The 25,479-nt window shown below is 42.0% G+C and overlaps 2 protein-coding genes across 5 annotated transcripts; both read right to left on the bottom strand.

Annotated features, from left to right (window-relative positions):
• Positions 1–119: 119 nt before the first annotated feature.
• On the bottom strand, positions 120–17,160 carry mgarpb (mitochondria localized glutamic acid rich protein b). 3 transcript variants are annotated; one of them, XM_076885231.1, is made up of 8 exons: positions 16,306–17,160; positions 13,288–13,385; positions 11,451–11,523; positions 8,831–9,105; positions 8,767–8,800; positions 6,319–7,110; positions 4,602–4,664; positions 120–4,311 (listed from the first exon to the last, which is right to left on the bottom strand). In XM_076885231.1, exons 1-7 carry the CDS (start codon positions 16,376–16,378, stop codon positions 4,618–4,620), a joined length of 1,392 nt encoding a protein of 463 aa, XP_076741346.1. In that variant the 5' UTR covers positions 16,379–17,160; the 3' UTR covers positions 120–4,311; positions 4,602–4,617. The 3 variants fall into 3 exon arrangements, with proteins under 3 accessions (XP_076741346.1, XP_076741345.1, XP_004539368.2); XM_076885230.1 differs by having other exon boundaries at positions 8,767–9,105; positions 16,306–17,157; XM_004539311.6 differs by lacking the exon at positions 4,602–4,664 and having other exon boundaries at positions 8,767–9,105; positions 16,306–17,156.
• A 2,714-nt stretch (positions 17,161–19,874) lies between these two features.
• On the bottom strand, positions 19,875–23,919 carry LOC101481294 (ras-related protein Rab-33B). 2 transcript variants are annotated; one of them, XM_012918310.2, is made up of 4 exons: positions 23,269–23,399; positions 21,297–21,378; positions 20,448–20,626; positions 19,875–20,359 (listed from the first exon to the last, which is right to left on the bottom strand). In XM_012918310.2, the coding sequence occupies exons 2-4, from the start codon at positions 21,327–21,329 to the stop codon at positions 20,032–20,034; spliced, it is 540 nt and encodes a 179-aa protein (XP_012773764.2). In that variant the 5' UTR covers positions 21,330–21,378; positions 23,269–23,399; the 3' UTR covers positions 19,875–20,031. The 2 variants fall into 2 exon arrangements, with proteins under 2 accessions (XP_012773764.2, XP_004538870.2); XM_004538813.5 differs by lacking the exon at positions 21,297–21,378 and having other exon boundaries at positions 23,269–23,919.
• Between the last annotated feature and the right edge of the window lie 1,560 nt (positions 23,920–25,479).

Below are 25,479 nucleotides of genomic sequence, written 5' to 3'. Positions count from 1 at the left end.
CCTGTTCTGCACCACAAACTTTAGCTAAGGGGGCACATATTTATCCTTCTTCTGTTTGCTTTTGACCAAGTTATTCCAAAAAGATAAAAAAGAACAGACAAATGCTCAAAAACATGTAATCTCATTAGTTATTAATTCACTTTATTTAAAATTTGAGTACATTATCAGACAACAGAGAAGTCATTTGCAGAGCAATTTGCTAATTACAAGCTAATTAAAGTTACTGTTTAATATGCAGATATATTAAACAAAGTTTCAATCTATATATCTACAATCATTTTCTCTTATTCTCTTACCCAGTCTGCACATAAATGGAGATTTGTGTAAGTATAGACAGGTGTTGGTATGGATGTGGAAATGTGTTTACCGGATATTTTCTTGCTTCAGGTATTTTTCACCTCCGTATGTGTGTATATGTGTCTGTGTTTGACCTTTCAACACTTTTTTCTAAACTATTTTAGGTGCTAGTGGTATCAGAAAAGAAGGAAAAGTGCATCAATAACACATTTATTTCTGTATGTAAAATAAAGCTTTTGTGTCAATCTTACATAACTGGAAGCACTGATGTTCACATACTTAACATTTAAACCACTTAAAGCAAACTTTTGTTGCAGGAGCTAAAATATAAATAACAACAATATTTTTCTGCCATTTGACAAACAAAATTCTTTTTTCCTTTGAGTAAATTAAACCCCACTTATTTTTTTTATTGCAGTTGTAGAGGAAGACTAAAACCTAGAAAATTCTGATATGTATGGATAATAAGACAGTCATGTAAGTACCTGCCTTTGTATTATGAGAAAAAGATTGTCATCCATCCATCCATCCATCCATCCTCTGCCACTTATCTGGGTTTGGATCGTGGGGGAGCAGCTTACGCAGAGAAGCCCAGACCTCCCTCTACCCAGGCACCTCCTCCACCTTATTTATGGCGACAGCAAGATGTGTCCAAGCCAGCTGAGCGATATAATCTCTCCAGCGTGTGCTGGGTCTGCCCTCACCCAGAGGGCACCCAGGAAGTATCGTAGTCAGATGCTTGAATCACTTCAGCTGGCTCCTTTCGATGCTGAGAGGTAGCGGCTCTAATCTAAGACACTCATAAATGACTGAGCTCTTCACCCTATTTCTAAGTTAGAGGAATTTCCATTACTTGTATTTGAGATTACATCATTGTATTCACTACCTTGAGCTTGTGACCATAGGTAAGGTTGGTAACTGGTAAATGGACAGCTTTATTTTCATGCTCAGCTCTTTCTTCACCACAACAGACCGGTACAGTGTCCACACTGCAGATGCAACACTGATCTGTTTGTCAGTCTCCTGTTCGTTTCACTTGTGAACAAGACCCCGAGATACTTAAACTTTTTCACTTGGCACAACAACTCATCTCTCACCCAGAGTGAGCACTCCACCCAGGCTCAGAGGAGATCATTTTCATTCTCATTGCTTCAAACTCAGCTGCGAACCACCCCAGTGCGAGCTGGAGGTTGTCACCTGATGAAGCCAACAGAACCACAGCATCCATAAAAACAGATATGAGATGGCAAATAGACTGATTCTTATATAGCACTTTTCTACTCTGCTTGAGCACTCAAAGCACTTGAGATCAAGCGGCCACAAAACTGGAGACTACTTGCCTACACACAGAAATCCTGTCCATAAAAATTAGGAATCCCAGACAGAGGACAGCACTGGCTGTCAAACTGCGATCAGGACTAAATCCAACATACCCCGGGTGCGGGGGGCCCTCGGGCCTCCGGCCTCTGGGCCTGCGGCTCGGTTCACTCTGGCACAGCTGGCTGCCGGCAGAGCCGGCGGGCACGCCGGTGCAGCCCCCTCTAGCTTCTGCTCGGTGGCTACTGGGTGGCGCCTCGTCGGGGATCCTCAGCCCTTCCCATGAGGGTGGCACGGATACCCCTCCGGTGGGCCTCCTTGGGCTCTCGCTGTTAGGTTTTGTATTGTTGATTGTCATTTATGCTTAGAAATATTTAACCATATATGCTTAGAGGTGTATAATCAATTGTGTTGTGATAGGACTGTGATCTTTAGCAGGCTGCAAAGGCTTGGTGTGTATTCCACACTGGAATGCACACCTACATCCTAGGAGCATGGAGAGGTCGTACCTTGTTTTATTGTTTTATGGTAGGATTAACGTAGCTACGTCTGTTCTAGTCTAAGTGCTTTTGTGTTTAGATGAACTGTTGGATTTTCCAGACCAGCAGGTTAAGGAAGTCGTTTATGGGGTCACACACACACACACACACACACACACACACACACACACACACACACACACACACACACACACACACACAGTATTCTTTGTTTACATGTATACCTATGTGAGATGTTATATGTTAATGACCCTATGCATATTCATGTAACCTCAATAAAAGAGCAGTGTTACGGGAGAGAGAGCAACTGGGGTCAAGCGAAGGAACGGCGCCTGTCCGGTCTCTCCCGTGCACGAGAAACATGAAGAACTTTGCCTACTTCGTGTCTTGCTTTGCAGTGTAATTATATTGTCTCCAACGTTCCAGCGGATGGGTTCAAGCTACAAACCTATCACTCGCACTCTGGGGCCTCTGGATGTCTGGGGCCTGGATCTCCTCCATGCCTGCTTCATGCCCTGGGGGACGGGGCTATGGCTCTCTACATCCTCTTGCAGACCATTACATGGGGAAACCATTTGAATACAAGCGCGCTGATCCACACAGGTGTGCACACGCGTGTTCACTGTTCGTAGACTTAAATTACACCTTTCTTGGCTGCTACTTCAAAGCACATTGTGCGCTGTCTGTCCTGCGTGCTGCACAACAAAATTTAATATTTAGTATTTACTGCTGTTTACACTTAGCTAGATTAATGCGATGGTGTTGTGTTTAGTATGTTGCTTTGTTTTTTTGTTTTTTTGGCTTGTTTTCTATTCTTTCTCTCTCAACAGGTGATCCAGGAGATTTTTTTCCCTTTCTCACTGTCCCTCTCCTCTTCTGTTTTTCTTTTCCTTCCTCTTTCTTTCTCCCTTTCCTATCCCTCACTCATGTCTGTCCCGTCTGTAACAACTGAAAATAAAATAAATAATAAAAACAAAGGTCGATCAAATGGACCAATACGGCAATGCCACGATGATCCATTTGGCAAAGTAAATCCATTGGGTATCCTTGTTGGTCTTCAGACAACAATTCTGACGGCTAAAGAACCAAATGGGACAGGCAAAAAAACCCAAAACAAAACATACCGTATTATTGGCAATATGGACCAAGCTCTCACTGTGTTGCAAAAGAACTGAACAGCCTGTAACAACAAGCACAATAACTCATACTTGAATGGATCGATAGATGGATTTCTCACATGCTCAGTGTTTCTTCCTGTCTTGTGGATTGTTTTTTATTTTATTTTGTTAGTTTGTTTTGGGTTTTACTCATCTGTCTGAATATCCTGATTACTTTCACCTGTGTCTCATTCTCCTGTTTTAGTACCATTTCGTTAGAGTAACACAAAACTGGTTAGCCCCAGGTGTATAAATAGTCCTGCCCTTTTCTTCTCTTCTCTTCTCATTTTTTTAAGTAACCAATATTTGACAACAGCATAATAAAACTGGAAATTCCCAATATTTTTAGTGGCCCCCACATGGCCACCCCTATGGAAAAAAATTCTGAAGGTGCCCCTACTCTACACTTCATTGTCTGTAGTTTTCCTCTTTAGTTCTCTGTGTATTTGCTCTTTTGAATTTTGTTATCTGTTATTGAATCTGATGCTTTTCCTCGCCTTTATAAATCTATTTGTGCAGTTCTCATTTTATAAACTTTCTTCTGTTTTAAGATTGGTTTTTGTAAATATTTTGAAGAACTTTGTAACTCTGGTTCTGAAATAAAGTTATCATATGTATGTGAGCTGATATGAGCAGGTAAATCACACTGAGGTGACACTCCCATTAAAAATTCTTGTCCACATTGGCAAACTTATTGTCTATAAAAGTGGTCTATCACCGTGCTAAAATACACCACAGTATTACAGTAACCCACTTCCTACTGAAAGATTTAAAGAAGCCTCAGCTGATCATGAAAGGTTTTGCAACAGTGGCACCTAGAGGACATGATAGGAATCACCTCACAAGCACTAATACAGAAGACAACTCTGATAACATTTCAGAAAGGACGTTTGAGTCGGTTACACCTGCGACTACCTCTATTCATGTTTTTTGTTTTCTGCCGGTCGCTCTGGCTTAGTTGACAGATAGGCGAGTGTTGTGGAAGGCACACTGTCTGTCCCGTCACGACTGGGCTATCACCACCACCGTCGCCTCCATGGCTGCAAGAAAACAAGCACAACTTCAACTTAAAGGAGACAGAAACGCATTCACTCGGTGTACATGACTGTAGGATTTTGCAGTGCACATTTTCTACAGTTTAAAAAATAGGATTTTAAATATTGAATTCACAGCTGTGCAGCTTGAACTATCTTTTAACATTTGAAGCAGAGAAAAGTGTCTGTGAATGTTTATGAGACCCACTGGAGCTGTTACAGTGTGAGCTGCTAAAATGTGTGCATATTTGTCCATTTAGCTCTCTTTAGGTCTGTGTACAGCTGTGCTGCTTTACCTTCTTAACTGTAAAATTACATGACTGAGCAGCGTTTTACAGTCCAGTTAGACTCCTTTGTCTCTGTGGATACAGGCAGAAATACATCTGGTCAGAGCCTAATACAAGAAAGGCTTTACTGCTGTCTTTGCTTGCTTGTTTTCGAGGGCAAACTCGAACAGGGATACATTTAGCGTTTGGGGGAGTTCACAAAGTTTTCACGAATGAGTGGCAAGGAGGCCGTTAGGGAACCAGTGAGTGACCTACTACTTTATTTATTTACTGATAATGTGTTGTATTTGGTCATCTGGGAAGGTTCATCAGCTTTGATGGCCATAACTTTGGTCTTGTTCACCTCTGAGAACCTGAGGTTTTGCCTTCCTGTGGTGATTCTTTTTATTTTTATCTTAGCTTTATCTAAACGTAGTATAACTCCCTGTATTTATCCAATGATTGTGTTGTTAGTTTCTTTTTTTCTTTGAGATTTGATTTTTGTGTTTGTTGAATTTTTGGATTCCTGTTTTGATTTTTTGATCTTCATTCCTTGGAGCTCTGCTTTGGTTCTCGTGTTTCTAGCGCCCTCATTGTTTCCCTCTCTCTTTGTTTCTGCACGAGCTCCTCTGATCTCTTGTGTTTCCTTTTTTATGCCATCTTGTTTGGTGTTAGTCTCAGTGTTCTTTCCTTTTGGCCGTTTCCTGTTTTACTTTAACAATTTGATAATTGTTTTCTTTTGTGTGATGTTTTGGGTTTCACTTCCCAATATTTTATTCTTCATATAGTCACAATTCCTCTTTTTCCCTGATCCTTAAACAGCAGTAAAGTGCAAATATATTAATACACACTACAAACTAAGTTCAAGACCTTTTTATACTAAAAGATAAAACTTGTTTGTTCAACTTGATAGGGAAGTGCTACAGAAATATCACCAGACAGAGCTGTAAGTCTACTGAATTCCTCCCCGTGTCACTGTGGCTGCACTTCAAGTCACACAACTATGAAGTCAACATACCAACTTATCCTTATTTTTATGTACATATTACATAAACATACAAATAAAAATGATGACATCACCATTGATTTCATATACCATCACTGCTGTTTTTGTGTCTTTGCAATTATTATTATTGTGCCGTGTGATCAGCCAATATTTACAGTGCTGTGAAAAAGTATCTTTCCTCTTTTTGATTTCTTAGTTTTTTTTTGTTTGATTTGTTTTGTTTCAGATCATCAGACAAGGATAACCCAATGAAATACAGATTTTATATTTTTACATTTATTAAGGAAAAATGGTATCCAAACCAACCTGACATTACCTGACAAAGTAATTGCCCCCTCTTGTTAAATCATGAATTAACCGATTCACTGTGTGCATGCCCAGGACTGGCTGCCTGACAAGATAAAGTAGGCTAAAAGCAACAGATCCTGCACTCCAGGTTCCTCTTTGTCTTTTGTTTGTTCAGTTTTGTTCGAGCAGAACTAAACTAAACTAAAACCTAGGATTTTAGTTTTTGTCTGATTTTTGCATTTTGAGGTAAAACTAAAACCTATTTGTTTCAAAACTACAATTTGATATTAATACTTTCAATACTGTTTTAACTTTGTGAAGTGGTAAATAATTCTCACTTCACAGTTTCACTACACTGTTGATCCCTTGCTTCTCAGACCGGGTTGGGACATACTACAGATGATGCAGAATTTCAGCCGAAACAGTGTTTAAGTGGAGGGTTTTTATTCTTACTTTGTGCTGAGGCTGCATCCTTGGCTTCTTGTGAAGTATCCACAGCACCATCAGTGATCAACTCCTCTCCTACAGCAGCAGGTGGCGCCACCTCCTCTCCTGCTGAGGGAGCAGAGTGGCAGGAGTGGCAGGGTTTCTCCTCATGCACAGGAGCTCCTGATGTAGGCTCTGCTTCTACAACTGAAAGAACCTTTAGGTCCGCTCCAGCGGAGGCTGCTGCCAGCTGAGTCGTGCTGACAGCAGCTTCAGCTGTCTCCTCTGCAGGTGTTTCAGCTGCTGCCTGGTCAGCTGGTGAAATCTCATCCAGTGGGGCAGCTTCACTGGTGACTGTGGCCTCCTCAGCAGGAGCAACATCTTCAGCAGCGATGGCCTCCTCAGGAGCAGGTCGAACTTCAGCCTCTGCCTCGTCCACAGTGGTCATTGGAGATGTTGTTTCTTCAGGATGAGATCCAGCCGCTGCCTCCTCGTCCACAGCTGCAGCCAGAGCAGATGTCACCTCCGTTATCACTTCTTCAGCAGCTGGAGTCTGAGCATCTTCTGCACTTTTCTCACCCTCTCCAGACTTCACCTCCTCCTCACCTTCTACAACTGCTCCCTCTTCAGATGCTTCCTTGGCCACTGCCTCTGAGGCTTCTTCCAAAGCTTCTGTTTCAAGCACCTCGTGTCCCTTTCCTTCACCTTCAGTTTGTTGGACAGTCTCCATCGGATCCTTCTCACCAACAGAAGCTGCGGCAATTTCAGCTGTTGAGCCGGTCAAGAGCTTAACATCTGTGAGCAGCTCTGGTGCGGACTCTGATGGAGGGAAAAAGACATGAGGTAATGGCTGAGAAACAGGTTTTGATGAAAAACCTTCTAGCTGTTAAAAATCAACAGATTTACTTCAATGCCAACATTTTAAAATCTACTTTAGTTTTGCGCTAAATGGAATTTAAAGCCTTCTCACTAATTTTTATGAATGAAAAACATAATTTCTTACATCTTCTATTAATTCAACTTACCTTGACCAGGAATCTATAACTGGATATTTTACAGTCACCACAGGTTCAGGCACTCTACAGAAGACTACAAATCCCAGGTTTAATGCAATATACTCTTTTCTGGTATTGTAGACACTGACTAATTCCTTATTCACATTCTTATATTGTTCTCCAGATGAATTTCTTTTTCAAACAATCAAGCGTAAACAAGTATTAGTCATATCCCCTCTGTGCACTTGCAACCATGTGTTTATTTTTGCATTTATGTTTATTTTTCAGCATTTTTTTTAACAGAGGTTTCTTTCTGCTCATTATTCTGTGAGTGGGAAATACTGTGAAATCAATTATGAAGGCTGGAAAAACTTCTTAGTTTGATGGCAGTCGAGCTGAAGCCAGACAGGAGCATGAACACAGCACAGGGATTCTTCAGGATAAGGAGCTTTTCTACAGGAAGTAGGTGTTTCTACTCCAAATACAATATTAATGGTGTGGAGCGACAAGCAAAAACATCTGAGAGACTAAAGAAAATCTTTATTACAGCTGTACCAAAGACCATTTTCAATGCACGGACATAAGGGTGAATGCATTTTCTGTAAAAGAGGAAAGAGACAGCAGCAACAAAAAGAGAACTTTGATTTTTTAGGGAACAAATTGGCAACAAAATAGAAATGTGTGCCAGGCAAATAAAGTGAGTGCAGGCTGGTGTAGCTGTAGAAGAATAATATGGATATGTGGTAATGATGAATATGAGAAAGCATCTTACTGCACGAGATTTTTAAAAAAGAAGACAAAGTAGGAAATGAAGTTTTAACCACGTCTCACTCTGTGCAAAAACTGTTTTATAGTTTGAGAACACAAGACCAGCACTGCAGTCTGCTAACAAAGAGCTAACTGGTTCAGGTAACTCTTCACGGTGAGTTTAGAGGTTGAAAGAAAACATGGCTGAACACAAAATACCATCTAAACCTGCTGGAAAGGAACAAGAAACAGGGCTGTCCTGTTTTAAGAGCACTGAAAATCAGATTTTTCGAAAGCATTAATTACCAACTTAGTTCTGTCCATTATATTTACCCCGTGTACTGTACAGTATCCAAATTATAATTTGGATTTCTTCCTTTTTGTGATAGATTTTCTATACAGACATAATTTTCCACAGTGGCTCTAATCACACAGACTAATTCCAGATGTTTTTGGATGTGAAGCATTAGGAGAGCTAAGGGAAGGAGGGGAGCTGAAAACTGGACTGATGAACCCCCAACAGATTTTTTAAAAAGACTGAAAACTACTTTTTTCCCCCCCCCTCATTATCAAAAAAAATTGGGTTAATGAGTCTGTTTTTCTGGGGCAGGGAGGAGGGACAGAGCACATCCAACTGGGTGAACTATCGAGCCATCACAGGTTTAAGCAGCCACCTCTGCAGCAGGGGCCACCTCGGCTTCAGCAGGTGGAGTGAGATCTACTGCTGCCGTACCAGCGTTTTCTGCCACAGGTTCCTCTGCTGGGGCCTCCACAGCCACTTCAGCAACCACCTCTGCCTCCACAGGTGGAGCGGCGTCCTCCGTCTCTGCTGACTCAGCTGCCGTCTCAGCTGCTGCCTCTGGAACGACCGCCTCAGAGACGGCGGCGGCGGCTTCTGCTTCTTCAGACGCAGCTTCCACAACAGGTTCAGCAGCTGTCTCTCCTACAGGTTCTGCAGCAGCAGTAGCCGGGGCCGACTCAGCGATGACCTCAGCAGCAGGGGCTTCCTCCTCCACCGGTGCAGGCTCAACTGCAGGTGGAGCTGCCTCTGGTGCTGCCTTTGCTGAAGAAGCTGCAGCGTAAGAGGCCAGAAAGAGAAACACGTGAAAGATTTCACTCTAGTACATGTTAGCTGTATGATGCTTGTTTTATCTGTGCCTGAATAAAGTGTTAACCTCTGGAGATTAAAGATGAAAGCAACTGTGCACTTTTATTAATGCAGGTTTCAGTAGCAGAGAAAGGAGGCTTAAAGGTCAAGACTTTAGGTCTTTGAGGACTAAAAGGTGACATAGCTGCTGTTAAAACCGTAAACATGAGCAAAGTGAAGGATAATCCTTATCCTAACATGTCAGTGAAAGACAGAAATATATTATTACCACTCCTATAACTGCTTATTGAAGATTGTGGAGTGAAAAGGTCAGAATCAAAGCTCAGCACGACTTCAGTCAGCACTTTAGAGATAACGTTTAACGTCTCAGTCTCCAAATCTGAGCTAATATTATAGACATTTTTGGCTGTTGCCATATTAGATTTCTGAAACCAGTATCATTAACTGGGAAACAGAGCACATGCGTAGAGTACTGAGTTGTCACTCATAAGTTAGACTGGCCTTACATCATACACTTATTTATTTTTTTTATTTTCCTCTAACAGACCAATCGTACTATAATGACATAAACCCAGCTGGAAAGCTTTTTCTGAGGTTTTACATCACGTGAGCGGTAGCTTTGTTTTTCTCACATTTTTGTTTACTGTACTGGTTTTTACAGCGACACAATTCACCCCCTACTGGCCATTAGAAAGAATGCAGGTTTAACTCCCACCTTTCAAACCTGTAAACTACATCAATCTTTCAGTCTATACTGTTCCTTTCAAGGAACTTGGACTATTTCGACAAACGTATTTACTCACGGAGCTCAGGTGTTCCACTCACTTCCATGGCCACAGGTGTATAAAATCAAGCACTATATACTATGGGGGCATTATAACAAAGTGGAAGTGATTGGGAATGACAAACTCAGCATTGAAGTGGTAGGCCAAGAAAAATCACAGAGCGAGTTGCCAACTGTCTGACTTGTCTGACTGCATTGTGCCAAGTGTAAGGTTTGGTGTAGGGGGGTTTATGGTGCACGGCTTGTTTTCAGGAACTGGGCTCGGCCCCTTAGCTCCAGTGAAAAGAACTTAATGCTTCAGCACAGTAAGACGTTTAACTGTGTGGCAACAGTCTGGGGATGGCTCCTTCCTGTTCCAACATGACTGCACTGCAGTGCACGAGGCAAGGTCCATAAAGACATGGATGAGTTTGGCGTGGAAGAACTTGACTGGCCTGCACAGAGTCCTGACCTCAACCTGATAGAACACCTTTGGGATGAACACAGCGATGTCGGCCTTCTCGTCCATCATTGGTGTCTGACCTCAGAAATGCACTTCTGGAAGAATGGTCAAAACTCCCCTAAACACACTAAATGTTATGGAAAGCTTTCCCATCTTTGTTATAGATGCAAAGCACGTCAGGTTAATGTGTGCATTCAGCTCCTTAAAGACCAGCGGTGGTTTCCTCTCCATCGCTGTAAGCAGCAGCACTTTGACTTCTTATTTCGGAGTGAAAACAACACTTCAATGCTGCATGATCACAACTAACCCACTGACAGCTGCTGCTTAGCACCATTACAGCACAGTTAACGGCTCTGGGCACAGCGCCATGGCCTCTCCGGGCTGAGTAGACAAAAATTGCGCAGACAGAAATCAAAACAGACAGGCACGATGAAGCCATTCAGAGTGATCAGTCTACCGTGCAGCTGGTGAAGCTGGAATCAGCCCTGAAATACATTCGCTTCTTCCTTTCTGCTTTCTCTGTCTTCGATTAAACAGTTACAGACTCCGACAGGCTGTCACACCTTGGGGAATTTTAATCTTAATAGCACAAGCTGAAGTAGCACCATTTTAACCTGTTTTAGAGAGGAGGCTCACAGTGAGGGATTTCTTTGATAAAACCGGTCCTTTTACAGTCATGGATGGTGTTTCGGGGCTCTTCATTCATCGCTGTGTTTGAACCCACACACGGGAGCTCTGTGGGGAGTTTGCACTCTCTCACTGTGGCTGTGTGAGTTTCCTGTAGGATCTCCAGCTTTTCTACTATCAAAAACAAGCTAGGCTGGTGCTGCCTATCCTTGAGTTTCACATACTGGTTAAATAGAAGGTTTGAAAATCATTTAATTTACAAGAAATTAGTGTTTTAAGTTGCATATCAGACCATCTCTTGCTTTAGCTGCGATCACATAAGTTGAAATCGGTGTGTCTTGTCTGTGCAGCGTGTACGGCTTGCACAATGTCATGTTCACAAAGCTGAGTTGTGGGTAACAGTGTTTGTTTTTGAGTGTGTGTGTGTGTGTGTTTGTGTGTGAGAAAGTAGCTAACCCTTCGCCGTGGAGCCCATGTTGGCGAGTCTTTCCTCGTAACGCTCGGTATCATCGTTGACCGTCTTGTATGCCTGAGAGAAACACAGCAGACATGTACTCATTACATTCCAGCACACAGCTAATGATAACGGCACGAAACAAAATCCAACCTCAAGCTGACATTTTGTCCAACATGGACCAACACAGTCAGACACACTTGTTTGCTTTGCCAAGAGCCTGACGGTGAATGGGTGACAAATTTGACCGAACAATGGCAGCAAAAAGGGAGAGATTGTCAAAAAGCACAAAGAGCCTCTTTTGTCCCGTCCAGCGTCTGAGCTGTGGTAACGTCTGCAGACCAGCCTGGCTTCAGACTGCATCGCTCCCAGTTTGCACCAGCAAGGACAGAAGCCTGTAAAACTACCAGGTAACTGCATATATCCAGTACAGCAGCTTGTTGTTCTGGTTTTGAATGAGTATTCAAAAAACGCACTAGAGGATTTTGTTTCTTTGAAGATGTAAAAAGAGAGCAGACCTTTTTTACACTCCTGTATAACACTGAAAAACACGAATTTATTGAAAAGTAGAAAAAGGGGGATGAATTACTTTCATTTCCAGCTCTGTGTTTCTATTCTTGCACTAGCTTTGCATGACTAACACTTCAAAATAATCCTCAGTCATCTTGTATTGGACCTTGAACCTCTCCGTTCATCCTCTATCTTAACCCCACCACCCCCTCCCTTTTGGAAAACTTTCTTCACGTAAACAACTAGTTCAAAATCTCTGCACACCTGAACACATGACAAGTCTTTAACGAAATAACTGAATATAACTGCTGCACGTTTAGCTAAACTTTGTGACTTAATACATTTATTCTCATTGAGAATGTGTGCAGCAGTAATATTTAATTATTCTGTCTCCTGTAAACCACGTGTTTAAGCAGCAGGTGACTTGTGTGCCAGAGATGACCATATTAGGGATATCCTCTCCCAGTGACATCACACAGAGCCAAGAATAAAAAAAACAGCGTGAAACAGACAAAGGTAAGGATTGGTCAACAAGTGTTATTTGATCATCTTAAATTTAAAGGTTACTTGTAATGTTGTAATTCATGTTAACTACAGTGAATCTGTAGTACTAGGTGGTCTTGTGCAGGTTAACCTCATTTTGCAGTGATGAGGTAAGCCAGGTGCAGAGCACGCAGTGGTTCTTGTAGGTTCTCATACTCTGGGATGGGCACCTCTGATTGGACATGAACAACCAGGTGAAAATGATTTTCTTCGAAAGGGAAATAAATTAATTTAATGATGCTACTGCACTGATGACATGCACCTCTATTTATGTGAAATTTAACATGGATTTGTTTATGTTTAACTACTGATTAAAAAAAATACAGGCTGTGAGGCATGAACTTTTTCAGCTTTTGAAACGAAATGTGAGGAAAAGTTTGAAAAAAACTGGGTTAGATTGATGTTAGCAGTCATCAGTGTTCAATTTAGACATGAATCCCTTTGTGGTGGCAGCAGGATGGGCATCTGGAGTAGAAAGTGCAAAATCAGTGTATAACACCTGCTTATTACTGAATTACCTTGTCTAAATCAAGAAAGAGAAGTAAACCTCAGAGCAGCAGCACACAGGGCAGCTGATCACGGCTCATATAAAGGAAAACAACACAAATAATGAATATTAATACAAATGATCGCAAAGATTTTCTTTTGCCCACGCTGTAGCACAAGTTCAGGTTCCTCACCTGAAAAATCCATGTGTAACACCTGCTTACAGCAGTCAAAAACAGTACACACACGGTGAAAATGTGGACTTACAAACCATCGCCTATAACCTGATCTGATACTCACATAAACAACTGCAGCAGTGAGGCCGCCGCCACATAAAACAAAGTACGTCATGTTGGTGGAACCTCCAGGAACACCGAAGGCCATGTGTCGCACTGGAGCTGTGGAGAGACACACACGGGTACAGTTATCCGGCGAGCTTGTAATAAAGACATTTATTTATATAAACACACGTAAGTGCATTTAAAATGAGAATCAGTACTAATACTGGAGAGTCATGGATAGAAACCACTACAGCTCTGATACTTTGTGAGTTTATTTTGTTCAGAAAACTGTCGCTCCATCACAAGCACGACGGGCACGAAGAACAGTGCATCAACAGCGTCAACATGTCTCCATCCCTTAATCCAGTTACACAATACAGCCCGGTCATTTGTAGCAGAGGAGATGGAAAGATTTAGCAGCAGCCAAGCCAAACACTGAATCTTTGCTTAAATTAAACCCCCGGCACACACGCACACACACACTACACAAACACTAAGACTTCCTGAATGATGATCTCAGATTTGCATCAAAACAAACAACATAAAGCAATGGGTTCAAATTCATATGGAATAGTCATTTAGCACAAATCAGGACTGCTGCTGTGGTGTTGGTGACGAGTGCTGCTGCAAAAGGATCAGCTGGTGTTTAAAGGTGGTGCAAGCAGGTTGGCATAAATAAAAATCACACAGCCTCAATCTAATCTCTTCCTATCTGGACCTCTCACTCTCACACACTGTGAGAGTGTGCAGTCACAGAACACAGGGTGCAGCACATCTCACCCCTCTTTGTTTGTGTGTGTTCATGCAAATCCTAACCCATCCTGTCACTTTTGACTTTTCCACTGACTGACATTTAAACTTTATCGATTGTTCTTTGTCATCCAGCACATACCTCGCCAGCCACTGCTTTTCACAAGGTTGAAACTGGTTTAATAATAATACAAGAAAAAGGCTTCTCTTATAAACGTCACTTTGTTCTCACAGGTTCAGAAGAACTGCGCCAAATGGCCTAGACACATTTTGAAATCTTAAATGAGATCCATTATGCTTTTGCACATTTTCTGTCATATATTAACTGTTAGAACGGTGGATGTGCATATTACTATTTACTAAGGTTTTAAATTATGAGGTGAAAACAATTCCTGTGAACCAAAAGTTCAAGCTTCAGCCTGCTTCAAACTATTTTCTACTGTTGGCTCTGGATGATGTCAGTGAAAGCGGACATCGCTTACATCAGGCACACAGCTCTGGAAGGAAGGATTGTTTTGAACTGTGGATCAAGCAAAGCTACTCTTGTAGAGCACTAGAGATAAAAAATAAAAGCATAATGTGTTCCCTTTAAAGTAGCTGAAATGACACCGTGAACCCAGAAAGCACTAAGGCTTAACTCTATCTACAGCCTCATTCATTGGCTTCAAAAAGCTTTAAACTGAATTGATGTAATTGTTTAGCTGTTCTGCCAGAACCTAACCAAACATGCTTTTCCTTCAGTGCCTAAACTTAACCAATGAGCTTTCAGAGCTTAAACCTTTGATGGTAGTTTTGAGTGAAAGTAAACAGTGAGAAAACACATAAAAGTCCCAACAGGATATATGCATATAACACAAAGTCTGTGTCATGTCCTGTTAAACCTGCATGACTGCAGGCAACTGTCTGACTAAACCAGGGTGCTTCTAGCATTGCTAGTATGTCTGGCCATCATACAGACCTTTTACATTTATATGCTACATCTGTTTCCTAAAGTGACTCTTCAGCATCGTCTGGAGTTCATGCGTGAGTTGTAAAAATGGCTTCAGTGAGCTTTAGAGATGCTTTTAGATTATTTTTATCTTTGGGCAGAACCATTTCCCTCCTCTTCCCACTCTTTGTGCTAAGCTGCAGCTTTTACCGTCCCATCAACCTTTTATCGAAGCCGACTCGCTGTCCCTGTTTTTGACTTTATATTTAAGAGCACTGTGCAAAGTTTCACTGCAGCTCCGCTGAATTACAAACCCAAAACAGAGCTGAGGTTTGTCCTCCCTCCTGCTCTAATACCAATGACACAGCAGCACAGTGCAGGGACAGGTTACTTATACAGGTTATTTATACAGGTAATCACTTAATCCTGGCTGCTGGGTTCAAGCCTGTAAACATAGACACGCATGTCAGGGAACAGCAGACAAGATAGACATGTCTGAGGACATGATGGTCAAACAGGAAGGGACCTGCTGCATACTTAGGATGCAGTGTGTCGAGCTGGTGTGTAGTTAGAAAGCAGTAGCAGTATTCACCTCCTTTCTTTCACATCTTCTGGGGTTTAGTTTTTTGTTTTTTTTTACCTGCTTGTAAGTTCAAAAACACAAAAACCTTCTATCGTGGCCAGATGTAGCCTGGTTTGCAGCATTTTGCCACAGCTTTCTCAGCAGGAAATTAAAGCAGCAGCAGCAGAAGCAGCAGCTTTGCCTCGGGCTGAATTCCACAAAGCTCTGATCCCAAACTAAAGGATGATCCGGGCCAGGCAGGCAGGCATGCGTGAAAACAGAGCCAGTCTGAAATATCCGTCATTGCACGCTCTCTGGATTCAGATTTTAAAAATAATTATTCTGAAAAACAGATGTTTTGTTCACTAATAGGTTATAAACGTTGTTATCCAGATAAACTGGATTTAGGACGTGATTTCATCGTCTACACTCCTTAGATGCATCATAAAGAATCGCCTTTAATTGTTATTTTTGTTCAAATATTGGATTAGTTATTATTTATTGTAACAAAGTTGAAATATGTAATATTTCAAGTGGTACACTTCTGTGTGTTCCCAGAGCACACACCTTCTTTATCAGACTGCTGCAGCTCGACTGGAAAGCCCGCAAGTGCGTCTCTTTATTGGACTTTTACTTTTCCCTTTCTCAACCCACAAAATCATTAAAAAAATAAAATAAACTGAACTGGCAGCAGCAGAAAATAAACGAGCGCAACTATTCTATAAACTCTACTTAATTACTCTAATTAACGCCACAGTAATAATTCCTGGAAAGTCCCATTAAATGTCCTGACTCACCGTATCTGGGTGTCGGCTTGAAAGACCTCCGTGCCAGCGGCCCGACTCTCTGCCATGCCCGTCTGCAGAACATGATTGCTCGGGTATCAGCTGCAGCTAAGCGAGTTTTTCTCCGGCAGGTTTTACAGCGAAATGATGGGAAGCGCTCAGCTGCTGCTTACCAGTGCTGATGGGAACAGAGCACACCCCCATTCAAAAGCAGACAGCTCCACCAGCACGCCCCCTGCAGACGAGAATCTAACAGAACACAAATAGCAGGAACTGAAGCACCAAAGAATGAGCAGAGCTGTGATTTGTATTTTCTCCTGGTGTTTGGATCCTTCTGAGGCAGATGTTGACCTCCATATATCATATAATCCCCCTCTTCCTTCATTAAATCATTCTGCCCTCTCTCTCAGCTGTGACTGTGAGAAGGAGAGATCCCGCAGGCTGGTTTTAAGCGCATCACATTCTAGTTCAGTTGCATGACAACGTCAGCTCTGGTTGCGTAATGCGATCTCTGTCAGAGTGTGCACGGAGTGACAGAGTCAAGGACAAAAGACTGGCCTGTAGATCAGATCTGGACATCCATAAAAACACAACGCGGACGTGAGACTTTATCAAACTTTGACTTCTCCTGAACTGACAGTAATCACTTATATGCAAGGTCTGTGTAACATCCCATAATATGTTCGGTTTTATTCATTTAGTACCACCTCACAAAAACAACAGGTGCTTTATATTCAAAGGTGTAAATCACAAAAACCACAATATTAAAGCGAAAAACTCATCTGTGTCCAGTTGATCCTCCATAAGCACTTGGCGATGGCGGGGAGGAAGAAGTCCCTTTTAGTAGGAAGCGACCTCCAGCAGAGGCAGATTCAGCAAGGCCAAATGCTGTGAGCAGTTAGGACGTGAAGGAAGACAGATGACATAAATACAAAACACTAAGCACAGAAGAGAGAAGACAAAAGTTAATGACACAAGAACGTAGATGCAAAAAAGTCCACATAATTTGGCTGTTCCATCCATTGTAAGGTTTTACATTTGTAAAAATATAAGTATGCATATATCAATTACATTGACGCACAATACACACGAATCAAAAACAGGTCACAACTTTGCAATCATAAAATATTTACAATAATTAAAAACTTTGTAAAAAGGCTTTTAATTTAAAAAAAATAGGAATAGCTTATAGTTAATAGTACTTGGCCTTTTTGTGGCAATTACTTTGTATTATTTTTGTAAGTAAAATAAAATGATTGAATCTTTACAGTGTGCAGGGTCGCGGCAAAGCCTTAAACCTGTAGCTGAAGTGGAAATTTGAGATAAAGTGAGTAATTTTACTCTGAGATGTTTCCTGTTCAACCATCATACATTGCTGGTTAGGTCAGACCAAGAAGTGCCAAAATATTATCTCATTAAAGTCAGACTTAGCATTTTTCTGATATAATGGACATTGTGTTATAAGACTTAGAAAAGACAGGTTGTAGTAGGGCTTTAAACCGCAAAACATCAGACCCTACACTCGCTTCATACTGAGTTCCCAAGTCATTTTTTAGTCCCCAGTTTAAAACTCATTAAAAACTGTTCAAAGTTTACATGCTCCAAGCTAAACCCCCAATTATCAGGAGGCCTTTCCTCTCTTGAACCACCTGCAGGAGCTTCATAGAGCTTCTTTTGGTAAGTTTACAGGTGCAGTAAACGTACAAAAACAGCAATTAAGATTTTACTTAAAAATCTCAGATTAAGGAAAGCAGCCTCTCCTCTGGTTCCACTCTTCCCTGCATTCAGAGAGACACGCCTACTTCTGAGCTGTTGAATGTTGCACAGCTGTGATACTTTCGTGTGTGCACACGTCCTTAATCATGTGACAAGCTCTGAATCATCAATTAGACAAAGTCGTGAAACCACATGTGATGCACTTTTCCAACGCCCACATCACGCACAAGACCCGAGCATGACTGCTGCCGAGTCCGCGGGCAGCCAGGATGAGATGGTGATGCATCAAAACAGCACCAGCTCATATTACACACTTAGTGAATCACATATGTGTTAAATATGTTTTATCCTCCAGAGAAAAGGACCAGCTCACCACAAGATTACATTTAAGAAGTTTTACCCCAGAACCTCTAACTAATCGAATCTATCAGAAAAGAGCCATTTAGATAAAACAATAAAAACTAATTTGACCTTTCTGTGATAAAGAAGTATATTCTGAAAACATTTAATGAAGCATCTGTTTATAAACAGCCTGAAATGTCTTGAGAAAAATATGTATTATTTTCCACATTCAGTGAGTCTGTACATGTTTACCACAAATCAGATTCAGAGGAAAGGCAAAAACCGCCACGTTTAATGTCTTTGTTTTTCCAGTAAAGTGTCCAAATGCTTTCACGCCTCCTTCTTCTTCTCATCTCATTGGAACTATTTGAGTAAATTTTAACTGAGTAAATTTCACTCTGTGACCCTTGGATGGGCTGCATGTTTGACACCCCTGGCACAGGATGATTTGACTCAAAGTTTTTAAGCACTGGAGAAATCAGAAGCCGAGATGTTTGCTTTCTTTTGAATATTATTGAACCAAATGACACGGTGACTCATTATGGTAGATGGAGGCACAGTGCCAGGGTTGGTGGGTGTGACAGTAGGAAGAAAAGACGTTGCACAATATCACACTAAGAGTCAGTTTTTCCAAAAGCCTGGAGTTATATTTTGGTGCCATCACATCCCAGAGACGGCTCACATCTTTGCAGCTGACATTTCCAAAACGAGAAAACTCACAGAAAGAGCATCCAGACCAGCGGTGTCAAACTTACAGCCCAGTTTGGCCACTGAAACCACAGTACTGCCTCAAATAAACACACCTGCACCGCTCCTTGGGTTTACACTTTGAGTAATAAATACACAAAAGCTCATTACCTGGACTTGGTCATATAATTAAAACCTGAATTCTTTTTTTAATTTACAGAAAATTTCTTATGGACCCACTTTAAAAAAGAAAAAGAACGTTGTATTTATGTGTGAGAAGTAATCGCCTGACACTTTCTAAATCCACAGTCATGGCTCAAAATTTTCATGACTATTTACTCCATGTTGGTAAATCGCAGCCCTGTTTCTGAGCTGTTATTTTACATGAATTAAACGTGATGTGGGAAAGCAGACCGTTATAGTTCGCGATCTGTCACACGTGTATCAGAGTTCCTGATAAATTATCTCTCTAGCTTTAAATCAACTTTCAGAGTGGGCACAATGTCACAACAATGTGTGAATATCATGCATTTTTATTATTTTATTCATCGTAAAAACAGAAATAAAACACCTTTTTATAGAGTCCTCATCCTGCCGTGGTTTGCATATTTGTGCATACGTCACAGATGGAGATTACACACCTGTGCTTCCTCACTCATAGCTGCTCCTGCAAAGCCTCCTCTCTCCTCGAGACGCACTGTAGGCACTGAGATACAAGAAGGAAAGAGGAGACAAGGAGGCACAAAACAGGGAAATGAGAAAACCCTGAGCTCAGCCACTGGGACCACACACGCTGAAAACAAACAGCGTCACTGCATCGAAAGCTCACTTGCATGTTTACATTCACAGTATTTTATTTTGCAGCTTTTATAAACACTGAGATCACAAATATACACTAAATTTCTGAGTGGCACGTTTTGCATTTTTAAGAGTTTAAATATTAAAGTTCTGTGTGAGAGTGACTGGATTGGCATGTCCTCGTCCTCCTCGCTCTCAGCAGCAGGTCATCGGCTCCTTCTCGGCCTTCTTGTTAGCGAGTTTAAAGGAGCCGCTGTACGCCAGGGAATTCGCTGTCGGGAGTTTCTTCTGTCTCTTCAGCTTGAGGCTAACAGCGGTGACGATGTCCTCCACATTATCCTGCTGATACAGTGCCTGCCTGCTACCTTGTTGTCCACTTGTGCCTTTCTTTGGAGGATCCTTGGCAGATGTCTCAAAGAAGATCATGCCGTGGGCTTTGGAAAAGCTCATTGCCCGATCCTGGCTCACCTGGCTGTCAGTCTTTTTGGGGTCACGGAGGTCGCTCTTATTCCCCACCAGGAATCTGAGAGGAGACGAGGAAATGAAACGTCACAAAGAGTCTGGTCCAAGTTAAACAAACACTTTTGCACACAGAGAAGTGATGCAGGTACCTGGGTATGTCCTGGCCGAGGGAGTGCTGCCGGCATTCTTCTACCCAGGAAGTCAGGCTGCTAAAGCTGGCAGGAGAGGTGACATCATAAATGAAGAGCACCGCGTGGACGTTACGGTAGTAGTGTTGCACCATGGATTTACGAAAGCGCTCCTGTCCGGCTGTGTCCCACAGCTGGAGCTGATGGTGAGGAGGGGAAGTAAGAAAGGAAAGAAAGTGAGAGGTTGATTCTTCTTGAAAGCTGGTGCTGGCACAAGCACGAGGAAAAGGACGGAAGGAACAGTGAGGAAGTGTTGATATTCGTTAAACTCAGTGACATGCACAGAGACATGAGTCATTTCTGAGAGGGAACCAAAAAAAAAAAAGGAATAAACAAGCCGATCCTGTTTTTTTTTTTAAACCAACAATTTCTCTTCAAGGCTTTGTCAACGTTTATTCAAAGTTTCAAAACAGACCCCCCGACCCCTCAGAAATACAGTCCTCATGTCTGCAGAAAAGACATTAAAAATAACTACATTAATGCAAAAATAGGGAAGAAACTTGACAGAGGGGCACGCAGACCAGGAGACATGGCACCCAAAAACAATCCCGAACAGAAATCTGTGGAGGAGCTCTGAAATGCCAAAGTTGGTGGCCTTGGCCTTTAAAAGCCAATCAACAGCTGAAACAGCAAATGCATTAGCCAGTCATCCCATTGCACTGCACGCCTCTACATGTGATCTTAGTAAAGATGGTGGTGAGTTTATTAATGTAACTTATTGGATGCGCAGCTCTTCGAGAGTTTTAAACCGGAAACAAAACATGCTGTTTGTTCGGTTCTCCTGTGGGATGCAGCCATAACGGTGCAAACCTGTGTGCATGTGTTGTCTTCCCATTCAGTCATTTAGGGGCTTCAAATAACTGTCTGGATTCGGACCAAGATGGCGGCTGAGCTGCAAACGGACAAAACCAAACAGGTCCCAAAGGTTAGACGTGGCCTGTGGACCAGACCTTCTCAATCTGGCTACAGTCAATATATTCTTGCCCACACCTATAACCGATAAGGAGTGGTTAGTGACACTCTGAGGAGTGCTGGTTTTCTCTTAGAGACAGGGTGAGGAGCTCAGTTTCTACAGGGGCGCCTCCAGATGCCTCCCAACTGCTACACGAGATATTTCAGGCATGTCGAACTGGAGGAGATCCAGGATGCGATAGAGAGATTCTGCTTCTTAGATTGCTCAAAAGCACGTCAGGGTCTACCTAGAGGAGCGGAAGGAGGTGAACGAGTTCTGGACATCTCTGCTTAAACTCCTGCTGCAAAGACCTGGACCCAGTGACATGAAAGTAGATGGATGCTTCATCAGCAACCTAAGCAGTGGTGCATATCAGACTTTAGACCTGATGTATGCCAAATTACATTTTGAGTTCAGTGATATTTTTATCTTCTAATCTTTTTTGATTCAGTTGTCAGCACATTAGCCTCAGTCAGTGAGTCAGTTTGGGGTGAGGACTCTGGCCACTCCTGATCCCAGTGACTCCTGAAACAGAAGCAAGCATCCCAGGAACAATACTGTTGGATCAAATCAGCATTAGCAGGTGGCGTTAAAGCATATTCTTATAAACTATATGAAAGGGTTTACTTCCTGAAACTTTTTGATAAATATTTGACTTGATGTGTCACCACTTTACGAGCCACTCATGTACAGAAGTTCAGTATTTTAGGTAATTAGATCTATGCTCTGAAACTCCAAAGGCAACATTTAAAATATGCTTACTACCCACACCACCAGGATCTAGTCTTTACTTGTTACCATAGAGCTGAGAGTCTGAACAGACCTGCTTGAGGCAGGACCTGAAGTAACTGCCTCTAAAGCTCTGAAACACTTCTGGATTATTTTGGAGCCGCTTATAGAAACATTACTAAAACATAAATGATTCATCCTGATTATCTGGTTTTCATTATCACTGAATTTCAGTTCAATTGAATCTTAGGAGTCGCCGCCCGCTGGTCATTAGAAAGAATGTCCATTTTACGGTTTGACTGCACTGGATGGACCTAGAAAACTTCTGTCGACTGACTTGATCACGAACTTACGGTTTAAGATCCTGGGCTGTTGTTAAACTATGTCAGACATTGGTAACTAAATGCACCGCGAAGCAAAAGGGAAAAAATAACCTAAGGTTACAAATCCTGTGTCACCACTCAGACACACTTCCTCTATCATGTGGTCATTTCAAAAGACCAACTGAGACTCACATTTTTAGTTAATACCGGATTCGATTTTCATTTCAACAAAACAAACAAACTTTCTTCACATCCTAACTACAGCCTAAAAATCTAATGTGTGTTTTTGTGGCTGTGGAAGCTCGCAGTGATTTAGAGGCTGACACAGGTCTGCAAACACAAGCGGGTCTGCTGATTTTCTGCCATCCAGAGAATTTTTCAGTTGTTCAGTCTGGGACAAATAAGTGTGTGTTAATGCAGCAGAGCCACACTGCAGTGTAGACACTTAATTAACAGCGATCCTGAGAACATCAGGACAGAGGAGATAAAAACGTTTTAACAACACATAAACACGAGGAATCGAAGCCCGGCTCACACGTGCTTATCCGTTTTTCCTTTTATCATGAGGGTAATTTGAAAAACAAACAAACAAATGAACTCACAGAAATTATTTCCAAAACTTCAACAAACCAAAAGTTACTTAATTGTTTGGGGATTTTCAAAATAAGAGTTTTAGCTATGCGTAAAAGTTGTCGTTCAGAACCCTTATTCGGGCAAATATCTCCAGCTGGGTTCATTAATGCTAGCTTTTTAGTGGTGGATGATAATCACCAGTTACCTTGATTTTCTCTCCATCGATTTCAAGCACTCTTTCGCGGAAGTCCACGCCGATGGTAGCCTCCGATCTGCAGGGAAACTCCCCGGCGCACAGTCGGTGGGTGAGGCAGGTTTTACCCACCCCGGAGTCTCCAATCACAAGCACCTTAAATGTTCGACAGCGGGTTAGCAGTGAGGAAACACTACCCAAAGAACTGGAAAACTCGAGAGACGAATCCATGTAGCCCGAGTCCTTCAAGGTAATAACAAAGCGCAAAAAATGCGCACTTGGCTTCAAACGGCGTCTCCAAAGATGCAGCCTCCCCTGACCAAAACTTCTGCAAACACAAAATCTTCTGCTGGTTTCGAAAACCTTTCCAGCAACTCCGTGCAGACTATTCACAGTGCTGCCCAGCGTGGGTGTGAGGAGGAGGACCCGGCGTTTCACTGTGGTGATGAGGGTGGAGAATCCAGGGTCTCAGCTTCCTGGCACATTAACGTGATTGGCTGATTTTAGTTCCTTTCCCTTTTAAGTGTTTTTAATTCACAACAGCGCGGGACATGGTGGTACCTTCTCCTAGAAATAACAGGTCATCTTTTTTTGGGGGGGGGGTCAGAACATAAAGACGCGCACGTTCACTGCAGCTGACCTCTTCAACACGATGTTGCCCCCTCCTGGTGGGGACGCCAAGTGACTCCGCATCCTGCTTCCCACTCATATATCAAGTTTGGTGGTTCCCTTTAATGCTCTGTTTCTTCTTTTCTGCTTAATTATACTTTATATTGTACATGATGATTTGGTCAGCATGAACCGTGGTGCCACCTGAGTGCAGAGATGAAGCCTCACTCTGTGACAGGAGACGGCTACATTTTAAAAACTACTAGAGTTTATAGGAATTTTAGGATAGCAGAGGAAAAACAAACACTGGTTAGTGAGAATCACAGGTTTCCTGGTTGTAACTGACAAGGGCACAAACATTAAAACTTTATTAAAATCACAGCTTTAAGTTAAATTGGTGCTTTGGAAGTTTTCAGTGCCAACGTGATGGATTAGAGAGAAGGTCTACTTTTGTGTTTGGGGAAAAAAAGGTGTTTTCAAAGGACTTTTTCTGGTAGCATCCACACCAGGTTTTCACTCATAATTAACCAAAAACTGCATGCTTAGATTAACAATCAAACATGATTTAAAAAAAATAAAAAATAAAAATACTGATTTTTTTTTCCTCCCCTAAAATAAGGTTTTCAGCTCTTAGTAACCAGATATACTTTTACCATCATCTTTATTGTTACAGTAGGAGCACTGCCATCGCACACCAAGAGGATCTCAGGTTCAGGTTTTCAATGTTCTCTGTGTGCTCGTGAAGGATATTAGGCTATTTGGTGATTTTAAATTAACGTTCTCTCTGTACTGGCCTGCGCCGCCTGCCCTCTGACAGTTGGAGTGGGTTCCACTGACCCTGAACTTCACAAGCGGTTTCAAAATAAAACATTTTAGACTACCCAAGCAAGGGAAGTCACCAGCGTGGCTATAAAATGATTTATCCCGTTTTGTTAGGCAGGATTTGCTGAACATAAGTGAATGCACAAATTTCTGTCAAATACAGGGGCAAAGCCTTTAAAGCACAGTGTGATCATGCCTGTGTGAGCAGGGAAAGGCTCCGATATAAAGTACCAGGACCTAATTCTGGGATTTTCCCTACAACACGTAAGCACTGATCAGCACAGAGAGGAAGTATAAAAGTCTGTTATCTGACAGAAGTCCGTGCGTTGTTCTGTTACTTTTGGCCATTTGATAAAGAAGTACTTTAAACTCAGTAACTTAAAACCAGCTTTTAAAAAATAAGAACTGGCCAAACAGTTTTTTTTAAACCACAGTCCTGGTGAATTTCATTTGGTACGAGGGCAAACCTGGTTGGTTAAAGTGCAGGAAAAACCCCGCACCTTCCTACTTCGTGACAGGTACGAAATCACCTTTGTTACCACTGAACTGTCTCTAAATAAAGAGGTAGTGCTGACACAAAAGGGAAACCCCTGGTGTTGGATAATCAAGCCAACACAGCAGTAACAACAACTGCAGTTTTTCTAAAGGCCACATGAGTCCACACAGACTTCTTCACGGTCGAGTTTGTGCTTGAATTTTCTGTGAATGAAATGTTTATATTGTATTCGTCCATTATTCTGTCTAAGGTAGAGACTGAGATGCCCTGTCCTTTCTCATAAAGGCTGCTGCATT

This window comes from Maylandia zebra, linkage group LG6 (assembly GCF_041146795.1).
Source record: "Maylandia zebra isolate NMK-2024a linkage group LG6, Mzebra_GT3a, whole genome shotgun sequence".
Taxonomy (NCBI): domain Eukaryota; kingdom Metazoa; phylum Chordata; class Actinopteri; order Cichliformes; family Cichlidae; genus Maylandia; species Maylandia zebra.
This window is presented reverse-complemented; position numbering and strand designations above follow the sequence as displayed.

What these genes read in the sequence shown, in the direction of transcription:
- LOC101481294 (XM_004538813.5), bottom strand. Translation starts at nt 23,487, where the DNA reads ATGGATTCGTCTCTCGAGTTTTCCAGTTCTTTGGGTAGTGTTTCCTCA. An exon ending in TCGATGGAGAGAAAATCAAG is followed by an intron (nt 20,627 to 23,268) that starts GTAACTGGTGAT and finishes CCTCACCATCAG; the next exon opens with CTCCAGCTGTGGGACACAGC. An exon ending in CTCGGCCAGGACATACCCAG is followed by an intron (nt 20,360 to 20,447) that starts GTACCTGCATCA and finishes GTCTCCTCTCAG; the next exon opens with ATTCCTGGTGGGGAATAAGA.
- mgarpb (XM_076885230.1), bottom strand. Translation starts at nt 16,378, where the DNA reads ATGTTCTGCAGACGGGCATGGCAGAGAGTCGGGCCGCTGGCACGGAGG. An exon ending in CAAGCCGACACCCAGATACG is followed by an intron (nt 13,386 to 16,305) that starts GTGAGTCAGGAC and finishes GTCTCTCCACAG; the next exon opens with CTCCAGTGCGACACATGGCC. An exon ending in TCACTGCTGCAGTTGTTTAT is followed by an intron (nt 11,524 to 13,287) that starts GTGAGTATCAGA and finishes TGTTTCTCTCAG; the next exon opens with GCATACAAGACGGTCAACGA.